Raw genomic sequence first — 17,273 nt, 5'->3', positions numbered from 1 at the left:
CTTTCCAAGTTCCAAACAGTAACATCCAAGCTATTGCTCGTGAATTTTCCTCGATTCAATTTCTGCACATGAGGAGGAGGAAATATGTTTGATTTTCCTTCTTGAATTGTAGATGAGGCTAGGAAAGATATTTCTGTAGCGTGGCTTTTAATTATTGTTTCAATTAAGTTGGATAGAACTAGAAGTTGTTAACTATGGAGGTAGAAAGCATAACACTGTGGAAATGCAATCACAAAAATCAAAGAGTGACTCTAGTACCATGTAAAATCTTAGATGCACAGCTCATATATCTCTAGTGGACATTGATAGACTTGGAATTGAAGAAAACACACAGAATTCTCCCTCGCAGCACACATCCAAGCCATTGCTACTTGTTAAAAAGAATGTTGATGAGGGTCCTAAACAAGGGTCCCCTTACCCTTTTGGCGTTGAGAACCTCCTTAACATCCTTCTCATTAGCCACAAACCCCTTAGCCTCCATCTGCCTCATAAATTCTCTTGCTTCCTCCACTCTGCTTTCCCTTGCAAGAGCCTCAAAGACGGCGGTGTAGGTTCCAGCATTGGGTCGCAATCCCCTGCCCATCATTTCCAGCAAGTGGGTCTTGGCGTCGCCTACAAACTTCGGATCCGCAGCAAGTCCTTTGATGAGAACAGTGTAAGTGTAGGCATTTGGGGTCACTCCAGAGGCAAGCATTCGCAGGTACACCTTGTGAGCTTCCTTGCGCTGGCCCGCATTCACGTAGGCTTCTATCACGGCTGTGTGTGCCACAACATCAGGCATGTGCCCCTTCTCCTTAATTATAGAGAACAGCTGCAGAGCCTCGTGGGTGCGGCCATCCTTAGACAATGCGTCGAACATCTTGACGGCACTATTTTGGAGACCATCTGTCCTCATCTTGTGGAAGATCTCCTGCAAGTTCTTTGGGTCTTCGGGCTCTTCCACGACGGGCTTCTTGCTGAAGGGGTCATAAGGCGGTGGAAGTTTGCTTTTATCGAGTTCCACGGCGCCCACCTGATGGTGGTGGTCGTCGTCGTCGTCGTCGTCTTCGTCCGAGTGTGAGATTGAGAAATTGACTTTGGTGTTTATCTTGTTGGCTTCTGATGAGGAGGAGGCGTATAATCTGGTGTTAGCGGCATTGATATGGAAAATAGCAGGTGGGTTCGGTTTCCTAGTTGGGACGAGTCTACCACTACCAAAATAACGATTTAGAAAGGATGATGCGCGCAAGGATAATGGGTTGGGGAAGAAGGATATTGAAGATGAAGTGATGGTGTTGGAGGCAACAAGAAGGGCTCGAGATACCATGTTCGCCATAGTCTTTGATTTGCAGGTCTGCGTTACCCTGTGTTTGTGCAGAACCTCCCTCTCCGCTGCCAAACACTTGGGAAGAAGAAGAACAACAACAACAAGAAAATCAAGGTTAAAGAGAGAGATGAATCGAGAGCTACGGATTCGCTTGAAATCGAAGCACAATAAAACGAGGGCTGCGAGGGCTGAGTTGCGGCCAAGTCGCCGTTGCTTGCTTGCAACTGTTTTTTTTCTTTTTCTTCGAAAAATTAATTTATACTCCTATATTAATTAAAATACCAAACTAATAATTTCATGAGGTAATGTTTTGTGAGGAGGTTTTAGAAACTTATCTAAAATTTTTTAATTTTATACTTTTAGATATTCGTAAATTTTGTATTTATATTTATTATAATTAATCTTTTATTTAAATGTAAAAATTAATATTTCAAATTTGATTTCACAAACATTAAATTATTGTAGGACTTAAATCAATCATTATCATAGTCCCTTAATTTACCCCTAGTATATTATACTAAAGAAAATTTATTATAAAATATTCAATTATTATGATAATCCTCAAATTTACTCGTTAATATATTCTATCAAATAATGAAATTTATTACGAAGTATTTTTTCATTTCATTACAATTTTTGGCCATATTTCAATAATATAGTCATGATAACATACACTTATATATATACATATACATATATATATATATATATATTTTATTTATAGGGAGATATACACTATATCATACACTTTTATATATATATATATATATATATATATATATATTTATAGGGAGATATACACTATATCCGGCTACCTTTTCATTTATATGGAAATATAAATTATATATGGTTATAAACTTAAATAACATACACTTAACAATGGTGATATAAACTATCTCATTATAACATACACTTATATGTCTTATGGAGACATATCTCATATTTGACTATAAAGTATATACGAATATATGCCTCTACAATTAACAAATAAAGCAAATAACATACAAACCTTCTGGTTGGCGACTCGACAATGGTTAGGATAAACGGAGGGCTCGAATGGTCGACGGATGGCAAACGACAAAAAATAAATCTTAGGATAAATGGACGGAAACAATGGACGGGCGACCGGAGACGAAGGATAAGCTAGACGGGCTGTTCCGACGACGAAAAAGAACGGAGACAGCGGTCGGAGATGAAGGAACGCATACGACGGCTGGAGACAAAGGAATGGACGAAAGGAAAACGACAGATGAAGAAAAAAAGTCGGAGGAAGGAGGAGGTTTTCGAATTTTTTCAATAATGGAGAATTTTGGGAATTTGATATTTTTTTTTTACTTTTGGGAAGTCTAATTAGGCAAAATTTAAGAGATTTAAAATATAACATTCCAAGTTAGGGGTGAGCGAGTGTGGCTGAAAAAATCGAGCCGATCGACCGAAACCGACCAAACCGACGTCGGTCGATCGGTTTTCACCTATGGTCGGTCGGTCGGAATCTGCCGATCCTAAAAAATCGACTATGGAATTTGTATATCATAATTTCTTTCTTCTTTTTTATTATTCTCACTTGGAGTGTTTTAGCCTAGGGTTCCCCTTCGTTTTCTTCTTATGTTTGTTTGAGCCGCCCCCACCCTCATTCCCCCCCCCCCCCCCCCCAATTTTCTTCTTCTTTGCGCCACCCGGCCAACTCACTTCCGGGCCATTAAATTAAACCGACAAAACCGACAATTCGATAGGTCGGCCGCATAAGCATGTGTCAGCGTGGTCGGTTTTTTGCATACAGAAACCGACTTGGTCGGTTCGGCGAGGATTTCGACCAAAAACCAACCCCGTCTGATCGATGCTCACCCTTATTCCAAGTAATCAATTTTGGATTTTAAAAATTAATTAATATTTGAGATGAGATACAAAATGATATATTAGTAAATTGGATAATGGGTACCATCTTTGTTTCATGACAAAACTGTAAATTTTATACAATCATTAGCCTATCAATATACTAATCCCCAATTTCATTAATTAAAACGATTGATTTGGACTTTTTTCTTAATATTATTAATAAAAGTAAAATTAATTATTAAAATATTACAAACCATCATTTTTCTTATTGGGGTTTTTTTCTTCCTTTTCATTTTGACAAGTTTGTTGGCTCTTTTAATTAATTATTAAACTTTCATCAAATTGAGGTTCAATCTTCTCCTTTCTTAGTTTATAATCTATCCAGTCAAAGGAATAAACAAGTTTCAATATGTCGTCTCACGAATAAAAGAGACTAAACATCATATATCGAAGTTTTTTTTTTTGAACTTTAGTACAACATATAGAATGATGGATTGATTTCACAATTTTTTGAATGAAAATATATGTCGGTTTAGTTATACTCGTTTTGACAAGTTTTTTCTTTAACTTTAAGTGGCACGTGTCGTTTCCTAAAGTAGACAAATTGGTGAAATAATAAAAATCGCATTAGATTTAAAATTAGTTTGTGGTTGGTAATATTTTAATAATTTTTTATTACGTAATATTTTAATAATTAGTCATAGTTTTAATATTAAAAAAAAAGTCAAAATCGAGAGCTATTCACCTTGGGTTAAAATTGTGAATTGTGTGGGTTATTTGAATATTTGTTAGAAATGTGAAGCATATATATTAAACTTTATTTATTTATTGTTGAAATTGTGATGGTAGAGATCGCAACTTTTTATCGGAAATAAGCGCTTCACGCAAATTGTATAATCTAGTTTAAGCTTTTAATTTTACTAATGAAATTATTAGTTTGGTATTTAATGTAGGAGTATAAATGGGCTTGGGTTCTTTCCAAATAGAGGAAAAAAGAAAAAACAGTTGCGACGGCAAATTTCCTCCCGAAGCCCGCTGGCGGCAACACAACCCTCGTTTTTTGAGGAAAAAAAGAACCCAGCCCTCGTTTTTTCTGCTCTGGTGCTTCGATTTCGAGCGTATCCGTAGCTCTCGGTTCAACTCTCTCTCACAATCGATAACCGCACTCGTACTCTGTATGCATCTCTAACCTTGATTTTGTTGTTGTTACGGTTGTGGGTCGAAGATTACTACTGGAAGAGCCTGTGAGGTTGGGTTCTACAGCTTCAATTTGTGCATGATTTTTGCTTTTGCTTTTCCTTCTTCTCTAATTCTCTAAGTAATTGGAATTCCTTTTCGGTTGTTTACCGTGAATCTAGAGGTTGCTGCATCAGAAAGGGCTGTGCAGGACAGAGATGAGCTACAATGAGTAGGTTGTCATTCAGGCCTCGTCCGCTTGACATTCATAAGAAGCTCCCTATTGTCAAGTCTGTGAAAGAATTAGAAGATGACGAAACCCCCACTTCTACCCGCAATTCCCAACTGATTCGTAGCGCGGTTGAGGTAGATAATGAGGTACTTGCACTGTATTTATCTTTCTTTGTCCTTCCCGTCATCCCATGTTTGTTTGTGTCAATCTAAAGGCTTTCCCCGTAACTTAGGTACATCAAGTGCCTTGCAAGAAATTGGCTCCTGATATACCCACTCCTCAATTTGTTGTGGTCGATACATATGAGATAGACTACTCCCGCACTTTTAGTCAACCAACTTCCTACTTACGTGGCAGAGGAGGTTGGTGAAATAGAGAATTCTGTAGATGGTCTTTTGGCTAGTAACTCTTCTGCCATTACCAATGTGTGTTGTAAAAAAATATGTTCACATGTTCTTAATTTTCAGCTCGGACAGAACTTGGAGAGTTTGTTGAGTACGACTTGGACAATGAAGATGAAGATTGGCTTCTAGACCTTAACAGAGAAAGGAAGATACTTACTCCTGAAAGGCAAGCACCCTCCCCCTTCCTGATAAAACTTAAAAGTGTTGAAATCATCATACGTAGACAGAAGGAGTTGCTTGATTGTCTTTCCTGGTGTGAGAAGTTGCTTAACACCCTGTAGTAGCCACTCATTATCATTTGTCTCGTTATTATTCATAGTTGTGTCAATTCCTTGTATGTGTTCCAGATTCAAATGAACAGTTTATGGCAGTTAGGTATTTGGACTCACTCTCTTGCATATGCCATTTCCTTTATTTTGTTTGGAAAATTTCCTTAGTTCATTTAAACTCAAATTTTTTTGTTATACACAGTTTTATCGGTTTAAGATATGGATTCTGGAAGCTTGTTTAACTTATTTTCATTTGGATGCGATTGAAAATAAGTCCTTTATATTGGAGTTTGATGGGGGAGAAAAGAAGAGTAAAGAATGGAAAGCTGATAAGATTGGTAGTAACAACTGTGATTGACTGAGTCGTCATCTTGGTTTTGCATTATGGGCAATCTGATATCGTTTTCAAGGTACACAGTTGATATACAATACTATGTGGCAAGATAGAGGATCACCACTTGGAGTTCAAGTTCAAGATTGTGTCAGTGTTAAAAGATATTTTAGTTTCCCTCATCATGGAGTTATTTTTTTGGCTTATTTATTTATTATTTTTATTATGGCTAACCTGAGTGGGTTTATTAAAAAAAAAAAAAATCCTCTTTTTTTTTGTTTTTTTTTCCGGAGCTCCCCTGTTAATTATTTTATGGTCATGGAGGTGTATTTGTCAATGCAGATTTGAGAGTTTCCTCTTTAAGTTGGAGGTATTGGATCACAAGGCTCGAGAAAGAGCTGGTATCATAACAACTACTCTTGGTTCACCCGTTCCTGTACTCCTACAACATGATAATGCTATTGAGGTGATACTTTTATATCATGCTTGGGCACTTTGTACTAACTTTAATTTCATATTGGTTATTTATTTGTAGATCCAATGAACATTACTATATAAGTCTCTTCCATTTGATTTTTTTATTGTTCTATGCTAAGCGATGCATCGATAGTCGAATGTGTCACTTTCATTTGAAACAAGTAGTTATCCAAAGATACTATCTTATGGTTTAGATGGGAAATCAAAATATGTATGAATGTGTCACTTTCATTTGAAACAAGTGGTATGCTAAGTCATGTTGGTTGATGAGTAGTTTCCCCTCTAGGTTTGAGAATATGTGGTTCTCCCACCATTCTTTCAAATCTTCCCTTCGGTCTTGGTGGAATGTTGATGTCCCTGGTAGGTGGGAAGGCTATTGTTTTATGGGGAATCACCCTCTTTCAGAGGGGTTTTAAAAGCTTGGAACCATGATGTTTTTGGTGATGTGAGGATTAAGAAACAAGAGGCTTTGGGGAGAATTAAGTTGGATGGGTTGAAAGAGGAGGGTTTGTTGAACGAGGATTCAAGGGAGGAGAACTGAACCCAACCCAAATCGAGAAATTTCGGTTTGGGTTGGGTTGTTGGGTCACCGGGTTTTTTTGAATGCCCTTAGCTAATAGGCTTAGGAAAGTTCGTCTGAGAACACCCCCTAGTGATAGGCTTAGGAAGGTCCTTCCTCAGATGATATCTAACTTCCAAGGTGACTTTATCATGGGTAGACAAATCTTGGACCAATCCCTCGTAGCCAATGAGGCTATTGAGGACTATGGGTCTTGTAATGCAAGAATGGATCTTTAAGATTGATTTCGAGAAGGCTTACAATCATGTGGATCGAGATTTTTTTGGATAAGGTGCTTTAGAAGGAACGTTTTAGGTATAAATGGAGATCGTGGATGTGGAGTTGTATTAGGAGAGTTAAGTTCTCCATTCTCATTAATGGGAAGCGGATAGGTAAAATTCTTGCTTAGAGAGGGTTGTGGCAAGATGGTCCTCTTTCCCTTTCCTGTTTTTGTTGGTTGTGGACGTTCTTAGTTGAGTGGTCTCGAGAGGGGTTATGGGTGGCATTTTCGGAAGGTTTCTAGGTGGGGAGGGATAGGTTGACTTTGTATCATATTCAGTTTGCCGATGGTACAATATTTTTATGCTCTAGCAAGCAAGGAAGAGTCATTTGTTAATCTTAACTTTCTATTGGCATCATTTTTGAATCTATAGTGTCTATGGTTGTATCTTGGTGCAAATGTTCTCCTATATTTAAACACTATAGCTTTGTTTCTCTTTTAACCAATTGGAGAGCCTTTTTGTAACTCCTTTGGTTTGGGATATTCCCCTTTTGTATTCCTTTTCCATTTCATTATATTAATGAAATCTGTTTCTTTTCAAAAAATAATAATAATAATAATAATAATAATAATAATAATAAAAATAAATAAAAATAAAATAAAATAAAAAAATTTGTTAATCTTAACTGTCTCTTGTCTTTCTTTTAGCTGATAATGATATCAATATGAAGATTAATAAAAGTAAATGTTATGTCTTAGGCATTAACTGTGATTCCTCTAAGTTGGTTAGGTGGGCTTTTTGGTGGGATGTGAGGTATGATCCTTTCCTTCTTCATATCCGAGTCTTCCCTTAGGGAACATTAATAGAGCTTTGTCGTCCTGGGTTCCCATTATGGAAAAGGTGTAGAAGTGTCTCTCCCTGGAAAAAAAAATGTTTCTTCTCCGAGGGAAAAAGTAACTCTTATTCAGTTTGTTTTAAGCAAAATTCCAACATATTTTCTATCTTCATTTAGAATTCCTGTGTCCATTAGCAAAACCTTCGAGAAAATTATGCCAAGCTTTCTATGGGAAGGGATTGATGAAGGAGCGGGGACTCATTTAGTCAATTGGGAGTTTGTGCCGAAGCCTTTGGATCTAGGGGGTTTAGGTATTGGCAATTTAAGGCTACACAATGAAACCTGGTTGGCGATATGGTTATGGCGCTTCTTGCCCGGAGTCAGATTTAGGGTCATAGTGAGTAAGTATGGTTCTTATCCCTTTGAATTGGCATCTGGCAGGGGTTCTAAAGACACTTCTAGGAATGTGTGGATAGGCATCTATTCCGGCTTTCTCTTTTTCTTAGTTCGTTCATGGTTTGGTGGGGGTTTGAAATAATACTTACTTGTGGGAGGATAAGTGGCTAGGGGATCGTCCCTTCCGTTTTCCCTCACTTGTACTATCTTTCTTCTAATGGCTTTAGTTTCGCCTCATTTAGGCAACAATTCTTGGTTGGTTCTTGGCTTCTGTCGTTGTCGTTCTTTGTCTGTTAGTGAGATGTTGAATCTTGTGGCCTTGTTGTTAGATTGGTAGGAAGGATTCTTGCAAATCCTTTTTCTCGTGTCCAGCAGATCTTCTTCCCTCTTGCTGCTCTTTTTTTCTTTGCTTAGGAAGATTAAGATTCCAAAGAAGATTAGATTTTTTGTTTGGCAGGTCTTACACGGCAGGGTTTATACTTTAGATCGTGTCACAAGGCACTCTTATTTTTCGATTGTGCATCAGTGCCCTGTTCTTTGTAGGGGAGTAGTTGGGGATACCCTCCGTTGGACTTGCCAGTTTGCTTCTTTTGTTTAGGCTTTTGAGGTTTGCTTTGTTCGTGGTAGTGAGTGTGGCTCAATGTTAGAGGAGGGGTTGGTTTTTGTAGCAGACGGGTTTTTTAGTTGTTTTGTTGGATTTGTGGAATGAGAGAAACAACAAGATCTTTAGAGGGGCTTGAGAGATCTTGGGAGGAGATTTGAGCCCTGGTTAGGTTTAACATTTTCGCTTTAGGTTTCGTTTTAAAATTTTTTTGTAGTTACTCCTTAGGTTTGGTCTTGCTAGATGGGAGCCCATTCTTTTAGCTTTACTCCTTTGCTTGGATTTTTGGACCTTTTTTATTCTTTCATTTTTCAATGAAAGCATGGCTTAAACGAATGGCTTTGTTGATCAATTTTCGGTTGATACTTCACGTCGTTTCAAAATTGATTGTTTTTTTTTTCAATGCTAGGCACTGCAAACTCAAGCTATCAGATATTCAGTTATCGAATCTGTTTACAATTATTGGAAGGAGAAGGTATGGATAAACCCCTTACTTTTATACAAGTTTTGAATACTTAAAACCCTAGTCATTAAGTGAAGCATTTTTTTTTCTGAAGTAACTAATTGAGTTTTATAATTCTAGCTATGGAGTAGTATCTCGGATGGTATTTTTTCTAATATCAAAGGGTATCTTTTATTGTCATTTGATTCTTTTTGAGTTTTTCTTTTTCTTTCGCTCGTTCATGGGCTTGTATCTTGAACCCAATCAATTTTTCTGTTGGCCATTGATTTCGAGTAAAGGAGTTACATTTATTAACATCACCATTATGGAATTCGGAGAGTCTATTTTCACGACCTCTTTCTATTTTTATCCAATATGCCTTAGAAACTCCCTGCATATCCTTGTTGTTGTTCTAAGATAACAGTGGACTATGATGAGGATTGCCTAGTGTGACATTCATCTCATCACAATCTCTATCAAGCATCAAAGGCCTGTCCATGATCCAAATTTCCTTTCAGAAAGAGTAGTTTGACCAATTCATACAAGTATAGCTAGAAGAATAATGAGCAAACAAATTAGAAAGAAAGCACCCTTGGGAAGCTTTGGAGATAGCTAAATCAAACCGCTCCAACAGTCCAACCAAACTTTGGACTTGTCTTAGAAAATCCTTTTATTCTTTTCAAACCAGATTTGTGAAACTACAGCTTTTACTAGAAGAGTCAGTGTTCTTGTTTTAAAAAGTTTGTTAGACTGTATTGCCTTTTATTTCCCAATTCAGGTTGTGTTCTTGCATTGCAAGTATATTGAACTCTTCTTATATTTTTTACTCATTTTTCTTCTTATATTTTCTTTTTATTAATGGCATGCATAATTGTACTTATTTTATTCTTTTTCTCTCTTGTTAACAGCGTGAACAGTGGCAAAAGCCTATTTTGCGGCGCTTGCAGGTTAACATCATTGCCACATTTTTCATGTTATAGATATTGATGTATGCATGTAACTTTATATTGAGATCGGCTCTTGAGATATATCAAACACACAAAAAATGCAAGGCCATTCATTTTATTTTATTTATTTTATTTTTTTGGGATTATAGAAATTTTATTGAAGATGATGAAATACTCATAACCTTCTATTCCATACAAAAAAGATTCCAGTGGAAAGTAATCATAGTAGGTGAGTAGTTCAAAAAACCTTTGGAGGATGAACTTCATGAAGAAGCAGTAGAGATAATAAAGTCTCAAACTCCCCTCTCCCAAAGGATCTGAAAGTTATTAGGAACGTATTGAACACTTGTTAAGCATAAGATATAGTCATAAGTAGTAATATAGGACAAAATAAGAAGTTTTCAGAGCAAAATACACGAAGCACATTTTTGTAAGCATAAAAATGTATAAACTTATTGACTTTGAATCTCCTTATTGTATAAAAATGATATATACTTTAAAAGATCATATATTTTAATAAACGTGTCCTTACCGTATCCGTGTTCTAGATTTTTAGAAATGTCGTGTCATTGTATTACCTAAGTTGGGTGGAGGTTTCATTGGATAAACTCAAGAGTGGCATGCTGGAAATGCAACAATTGATGGGCTATAAGGCTCGACAACTCAAAGGAAAGAAGGCAAGGATGGAGGACAGCGAGGAATTAATATTCAAGAAAATGCAAGACACTGGGCACATTTCAATAGAGATGAAGAACGCCTGATTAGGCTTGAATTCAAATCATCAAGCAACTTGGATTACTTTCAACAACCATCTCCACTTGCTCCTCCATTCCAAAGAAGCTAGACAGCAACATGTGAAGCAACAAGACAGGGCGTAGGAATTTAAGATGAAAATCGACCTCCCTAGACCACTCTAACTTCCATGCTGGTTAGACCGTGGGCTGCTCACAAGATTTTATGTATTTTATGGGGCCCTTGGAATTAGCTGAAATTAAGGCCTGTGATATTTTGTGAATGATCTTTCATTGTTATTGATTTACTTATAGGTTATCTGTATGGTAAAGGTTGGCAATCAAAAAATTTTGTTTCTCATTTGTGCTGTTACGTGGATCCCATGGTTATCAAGCTCATTATTGAACTTTAACATCATCCCGTAGTCCTCAATCTAAGAACATTCTTTTAGAAAAAGTTTCAGCAGCCTTTTATGATTTTCATCTCAGGGATCTTTGCATTAGAAAAGATGATAGTGTCATCCCGTATGTTTGTGTGTTCTAGTCTTTTTCAATTTTGATTTGTTGTGATATGTACTCTACCCATAATGATATTCATTAGTTACTTTACTTGCTGCCTTTTTATATGCAGCCACCTCCACCTGTCAATGATACAAACCCGTACAATGTGTTTAGGCCAAGGGAGAAAGCACATAGACTTCATACAAGAAGGGTATGGATGATCTTTCCTGACATTCTCCCCTTTTCAATTACTAAAAGATGTTTTTATTTGAGGTTTTCCACAATGCACTTTGTATTTTTATTATTATCCTCATTCTTGATATTTTAAATAGATGCAACGGAGGGAAAACAATGTGCAATCTTTTGAAAAGCTTCGCCAGGTAAATTCTACTATTAAATTTGAATCTCATATTACTTCCTTGTGCTAACAGCTGGTTCTTCATACTGTCTTTCCTCATTTTTTTCTGTGAAATGACGAGTTCTTGTTTTTGCTGCTGTGGGTATGTTTTATTTAATGTACTGTCCTTTTTTTTTTATTAAACATATTACATAATATATATTTATTGGATTCAGTCATGTATTTTAGTCTATCAATTTATGCCTCTTGTCAGGAAATTCGTTAGCTTTTAATATCTTAAATAGGTGGCTGGCATGAATTTGAACTCACTCCTTCAAAAGTCCCTTCACTTTTTTTCCCCGTATGCCATTAGGTCAACTGGGGGTGGGTTTGGTGTTTGATTATTTTTAAGATATTTTTCATTATTCTGTAATTCATGGTTGCACACCTTATAGGACTATTTTGGTTTCAATCTTGCATTCCGCCTAATTGCCATTGGAAAGGGCTTTGTGTGTGTCCTAGGTAGGTAAGAAATTGAACCAAACCCAACCCAGATCGAGTTAGTTAGGTTTGGTTCTTCAGGGTGGTTTGGTTGGAATCAAACTGACTGCTAGCTGATAACTAACTAAAAGCTGGATAAAACCTTTAACAGCTAGCTAACAACCAATTACCTGCTGTAAAAGAGTTAACTAAAAGATAAAGGCTGTAAACTAAATTCTTAAAGCTCCAGCTTACAAGAAGTTTACAAAAGGTGGAAAATAACAAGTTTACAGTCAAGATTTAAAGATTTGACCTGAACTCGTACGCCCTTAGTCTTTGGGCAAAGCTTCTCAATACTTTTGGGGTAAGCTGGTCTTTCCTTTTTCTCATGAGAAGTTGGTTTAGCTCATCCTTGGCCCCATCTAAATTCCCTTGCTAGAATTTTGTGGAAAAATGCAGTGATGGGCCGATAAGGATTTTCGACGGGAAGGAGTTCTGTACAAAAAATCTTTTGGACTTGATTAAGCTCCATTCTTCTTCTTGTCTTCTTTCAAAAGCATTTTGTAATTATGAACTTTTTGCAAATTCATGCCCATTGGGGGAAGCTTTAGTGGAGCTTTTTGTGGGAGGATGGTCTCAAACAGGCTCATGGACAAATTAACAAATAAATTAGAAAGAGAACACCATTGTGAAGTTTTGAATATGGAAATATCAAACCGCTCTAACCAACTCTGCTGCTTATTCTCAAAAACTCTTTGATTGCGTTCAACCCAAATCTCAGAGATGATGACTTTGACCGCATTAACCTATCAAATGAGATCTTGGAGGCAAGGAGTAGCAGAACGAAGATGAAGAAGATTGCATCTTGAGTCATTTGAAAAGATCACAAAATTAACTATCTTGAATAGATGGAACCAACAAGCCAAATCAAAGTAGCAAACAAAGAACAAATGATTCTGCACCTTAGAATCTGGAACACAGTAATCAAATTGATGGCATCAGAAAGGAACGAGGGAGCCCTTTTTGCAAAACTTCAGCTGTGTTTAGGCTACTGTTTAACCAAATCCAAATAAGAATGTTAATTCTCTTGCGACTCTTGGACTTCCAAATTCCCAAACAACTTTTTTAAGGAAGAAGAATGAGAGTACAGTCTAGATAAGGACTTTAACTGAGATAATACCTGATGAATCGATTTTCCAGCCCCTTGAACCTTCAAAATCTCCTAAGTTAACAACTTCCAAAACCTCCAATGAAGAACTGAACTCACTGATTTCCTCTTTAAAGATCCCTTCTATAAGTAACTTTCCAAGAAAAACAATAGGTATCCCAGTTTAAAAAAAAAAACAGAACCGTTGGGCAATAATGCAACCCTGAAATGCTGAGGAAAGCTGAGTTTAAAGGGAGAATTCCCTAACCAACAATCTTTCAAAAATAAATCCTTTCGCTATCACCAACTTTGGAAGAGGATTGCATTTACACACTCTTCCAAAGTTTAGAGATACTAAACCATGGGCTTCAAAAGGTTGACATTCTTTTTACCAGCCTAGTGGGGGAATGCAAAGCAAAAGAACAGAAAGGGTGGATTTTTTCCCTTTTACAAGGTCTGCATGTAACTTAAAAATGAAGTACTATGAAATAAATGTTGATTTTTTAATTTATTGTGTTAATTTAAAAAATTGATTTCCGACTTGAATGTTCATCACAAATTAATTGCAAGAATATTATTCTTACCCAGTCATTGAGGTGTTATGGTTTGTATAGATGGGTAGGAAGCAAGTGAGCTCAAAGTTGTTTTTGTTTTGCCTTTTCCTTTTGAATGTTATTATCTCAACCATTTAAAGTCCTCTAGATCCCCCAGCTTCGTTAGGTATTTGGTGATATATTCTTCTACCCATCATATTGATCTTAAATTTTGTCCATCTTTTTTTTTCTCTTATTGATAAGCATTTTCAAAATTTGATTATTCTGTGTTTTGGAATTGTCAATTTTCAGGTTAGGCGCAACCTGGAACAAGCTAAAACCTTATTGGAGGCTTTAATTAAGGTGATTACTCATTGTACTCCTGTATTATCATAGGTGCGTTTACATTTATTTTGAAGCAAGTTGTATGACATTGAAACACTGCACTAGCTCATCAGACGTGTTCTTTGTACAGAGAGAGGAGAAAAAGAGAGATCTGATGGATAGTGAAGTTAGCCTTCAGCGGGTTCATTTGAAGTACAAGGTACGTTTGTTTGTTTTTTTTTTTTTTTAAACAAAAAATGAGACATCTTATTGATGTAATGGAAAGAAACAAATGTTCAAAGATATACCTCCATAAAAGGAGAATCAAAAACAAACCAACAATGGGATACGAGAGCACTTCGATTAATACAAATATCATAAAAAAAAGGTAATCAGAAAATAAATTATAGTGAGGCTTTCAATTTGGATAAATCAAACCATTCCAGCCGACACTACTGCTTGTTCTAAAAATTAGTTTATTACGCTCGAACCAGATCTCAAAAATAATAGCTTTGATTGCATTAACTCACAACAAATATAATCTATGAGGGCAAAGATGGACCATAAAGAAGATGAAGATTGCTTGTAGAGTTAAGTATATGTCTAATAATCGCATTTATTATACATTGGGTTTGTTATATCTGGGATAATTGGTATTATTAGTTTCACTCGTACTTTACTATTACTTCGCTTACTTTTCATTTTCTTGGCCAATATTGGTGCTTTGATTTATTTTTTATGTCATAATATTTAAAACAAAATTTCACTGATGCAACGGTTTTGTATGTTTTTAGTGTCCTGTTTTCATGAACATACAGAGGTACATGTTGAAACTGGAGTCTGGAAGAATATTTTCCTGTGTGTATATATGATGCTCGAGTGTGTCCACCCCCCCCCCCCCCCCCCCCCTCCCTCCTTCGAAATGTGTGTTCTATATTTAGCTAAATACTATTTCTTTCTCAATGTTGGAGTCCGGAAGATTCTTTTTCATGTGTCTTGAGTGTGTTCCTTTCTCTTAAATGTGTTCTATATTTAGCTAAACACTACATCATCCCTCAGTGTCCATTTTATATTTGCATCCCGATATTATTAAAATTTGATATTATTCTGGTGATCTTTTTTTACTTAAATTTTGCTTGCAATATTGGTGCATGGTTTCTCATGGGATATCAGCACGAAACTGAACTTCTGGAAGAGAGCTTGGCACTTCCCAGGTTCTTACCCTTCTCCTGCAAGTTTGGTTCAAGCGAGGACGAATTTGTGGAGTTGGATGATATCAGTCGCCCCCCACGTATACGAACTTCTGGTTCTTTCATGGATGCAAACGCAGTTATGCTTCCAAGTGAAAGCATAAAGTCAGAATATAGGCAACAGTTGCCACATGGATGGCTTCATAAAATGGTATTCATCTTCCTTTCTGTTAAAATAGCAGTTGCTAATACTTATCTGGCGACAGGATCGACCCATTAATACATTGAGAACCAACTTACCTTTAAAATCATATTCTCTCTTGTTAGAACATTAATCTAAACTGTTTTAACGGGATGGGATTGTGTTTGGTGCAGGATCCTGTGGAGCCAGTTTTGTTGTTTGCAAAACCTCTGGTTGCAGAGAAGTTGGCAGCTGCAGCTATAGTTCCACCATCAGACTCCTCCCTAAGGAATAGTGTGTCAATGGGATCTCATAAATTTAGGGGCAGAATTGGACGAGGTGGCAGAATAATATTTGATAGATGGAATCCATTGTTGCAGACTGGTATTGAGTGTGGTAGTAACTCATATTATTCACCACCAAAACAAGCGCATATAGCATTTAATTGATTCACCACGATCTCAACATTCTTCCGCTGTATAAACGGGAGGAGTTGTGTATGTTAATTGTTAAATTTATAATAGAGCGTCAAAACGAGCTTCTTTTTTCCGATTTAAAATTAATGTATAAGCGAGAGCTAGTATGCATGTTTCTTCTGCTGCCCAGTCTTTTATTCATTCATATGTCAACTTTTTCTTTCTTAGTTTCTCGAGATTCCACATTCAAGTGCTTGGCTTAGTTAACTTTTCACGATGTCGCCGACTGCAGAATAAAAATTGTTGCAATGATGGACATAATTTATGGCAGAGAAAATAACAAAAAAAGAAAATTAGCTTTGCCATCATATTTTTGTACGTGGGAGCAGTTTAAATAATAACCAAAATCCAACGAGACTAAAAAATCTAAAATTTTTAGATCCTGAAAATATTGAGGTTATTGGATAAAGGGTGGATATTTAATACAATTTATGTTTCCATCAATCCTGGCCCAAAATTCATAGCACTCTAATGAAATGAAAAATGACCATAAGTTTTACATTTATATATAATAGAAAAATAAAATAAAATCCACAACTATATAGGAGACCCAATTGTCATGGGGAAAACTTGCGTCCCTAATTTTGGAATTTTCTCGTTCAATAATATTTTCGAACTTTATAGGCTTAAATAAATATGTTTTCTTTAGGAAAAATCAGAGATTAAAAACGGTACTTTAAAATTTTAAGACCAAGATTAAAAAGTTCAATTCATAAAATAGTCAATTTTTACCCATAAATTTATCTACCTCAATCAAATTTTTACTATAAAATTTTAACTTTATCAAATCGAATTCTTTTTTAGTACATCAAATTGGGTTTAAAACTTAGATAGTGTTACAATTTTACGCTCTATTCAAGTTTTACTAAATCACCCATGAATCTTAGTAATTGTTTTAGTACGGTGGATGAGAGATTGAACCACTGACTTTTAAGAAACGAACAAGATGTCTTAACCGTTAAGTTATATTCATGTTGGCCTAACTTTACTAAAAATAAGCTTCACATCAAATTAAATTTGATCAACCAACAAATCTGCTATAGAATGAAAAAAAAAAAAACTAGCTTAATATCACTTTTCTTAATTCTATTAATATGATGCTAGACTCATGTTTTATAAGTGATACATGAAGATACCTCTTAAGGTGATTCTTCCATCAAAAAATTTATTAGAAGGTCAAAAGTAAGATATTTATTTAAGTCTAAATGGTAAAGATCACAACAGTTTATCTAAATTTAAGCTGTGATTAGGTGAAATTTAAGGTAAAAATTGAAAAATAAAAAGATAAAAATAAAAAACAAACCAATATTGTATTATAATTTACGAAAATATTGGAGGCGA

The 17,273-nt window shown here is 35.9% G+C and overlaps 2 protein-coding genes across 3 annotated transcripts; one reads left to right on the top strand and one right to left on the bottom strand.

Annotated features, from left to right (window-relative positions):
• Window positions 1-224: 224 nt before the first annotated feature.
• LOC111023255 (uncharacterized) lies at window positions 225-1,549 on the bottom strand. The gene has a single exon (XM_022300649.2). It carries the CDS (start codon window positions 1,313-1,315, stop codon window positions 368-370), a length of 948 nt encoding a protein of 315 aa, XP_022156341.1. The 5' UTR covers window positions 1,316-1,549; the 3' UTR covers window positions 225-367.
• A 2,572-nt stretch (window positions 1,550-4,121) lies between these two features.
• On the top strand, window positions 4,122-16,055 carry LOC111025416 (uncharacterized). Of its 2 annotated transcripts, none has more exons than XM_088126109.1 (13): window positions 4,122-4,317; window positions 4,503-4,696; window positions 4,783-4,912; window positions 5,018-5,120; window positions 5,897-6,020; window positions 9,053-9,118; window positions 9,994-10,032; window positions 11,395-11,475; window positions 11,597-11,644; window positions 14,074-14,124; window positions 14,237-14,305; window positions 15,259-15,486; window positions 15,651-16,055. In XM_088126109.1, exons 2-13 carry the CDS (start codon window positions 4,547-4,549, stop codon window positions 15,903-15,905), a joined length of 1,344 nt encoding a protein of 447 aa, XP_087982235.1. In that variant the 5' UTR covers window positions 4,122-4,317; window positions 4,503-4,546; the 3' UTR covers window positions 15,906-16,055. The 2 variants fall into 2 exon arrangements, with proteins under 2 accessions (XP_087982235.1, XP_022158974.1); XM_022303282.2 differs by having other exon boundaries at window positions 4,122-4,391; window positions 4,501-4,696.
• The last annotated feature ends 1,218 nt before the right edge of the window (window positions 16,056-17,273 follow it).

Source organism: Momordica charantia, assembly GCF_013281855.1.
Source record: "Momordica charantia cultivar OHB3-1 chromosome 6 unlocalized genomic scaffold, Mcharantia_2.0 BLBB01000006.1, whole genome shotgun sequence".
NCBI classification, from domain to species: Eukaryota; Viridiplantae; Streptophyta; class Magnoliopsida; order Cucurbitales; family Cucurbitaceae; genus Momordica; species Momordica charantia.
The sequence above is the reverse complement of the archived record's forward strand: the minus strand, read 5'-3'. Positions and strand labels throughout refer to the sequence as shown.

Coding starts and splice junctions, on each gene's coding strand:
- LOC111023255 (XM_022300649.2), bottom strand. CDS start 1,315: ATGGCGAACATGGTATCTCGAGCCCTTCTTGTTGCCTCCAACACCATC.
- LOC111025416 (XM_088126109.1), top strand. CDS start 4,547: ATGAGTAGGTTGTCATTCAGGCCTCGTCCGCTTGACATTCATAAGAAG. Junction 4,697..4,782: donor CGGTTGAGGTAGATAATGAG/GTACTTGCACTG, acceptor CCCGTAACTTAG/GTACATCAAGTGCCTTGCAA. Junction 9,119..9,993: donor ACAATTATTGGAAGGAGAAG/GTATGGATAAAC, acceptor TCTTGTTAACAG/CGTGAACAGTGGCAAAAGCC.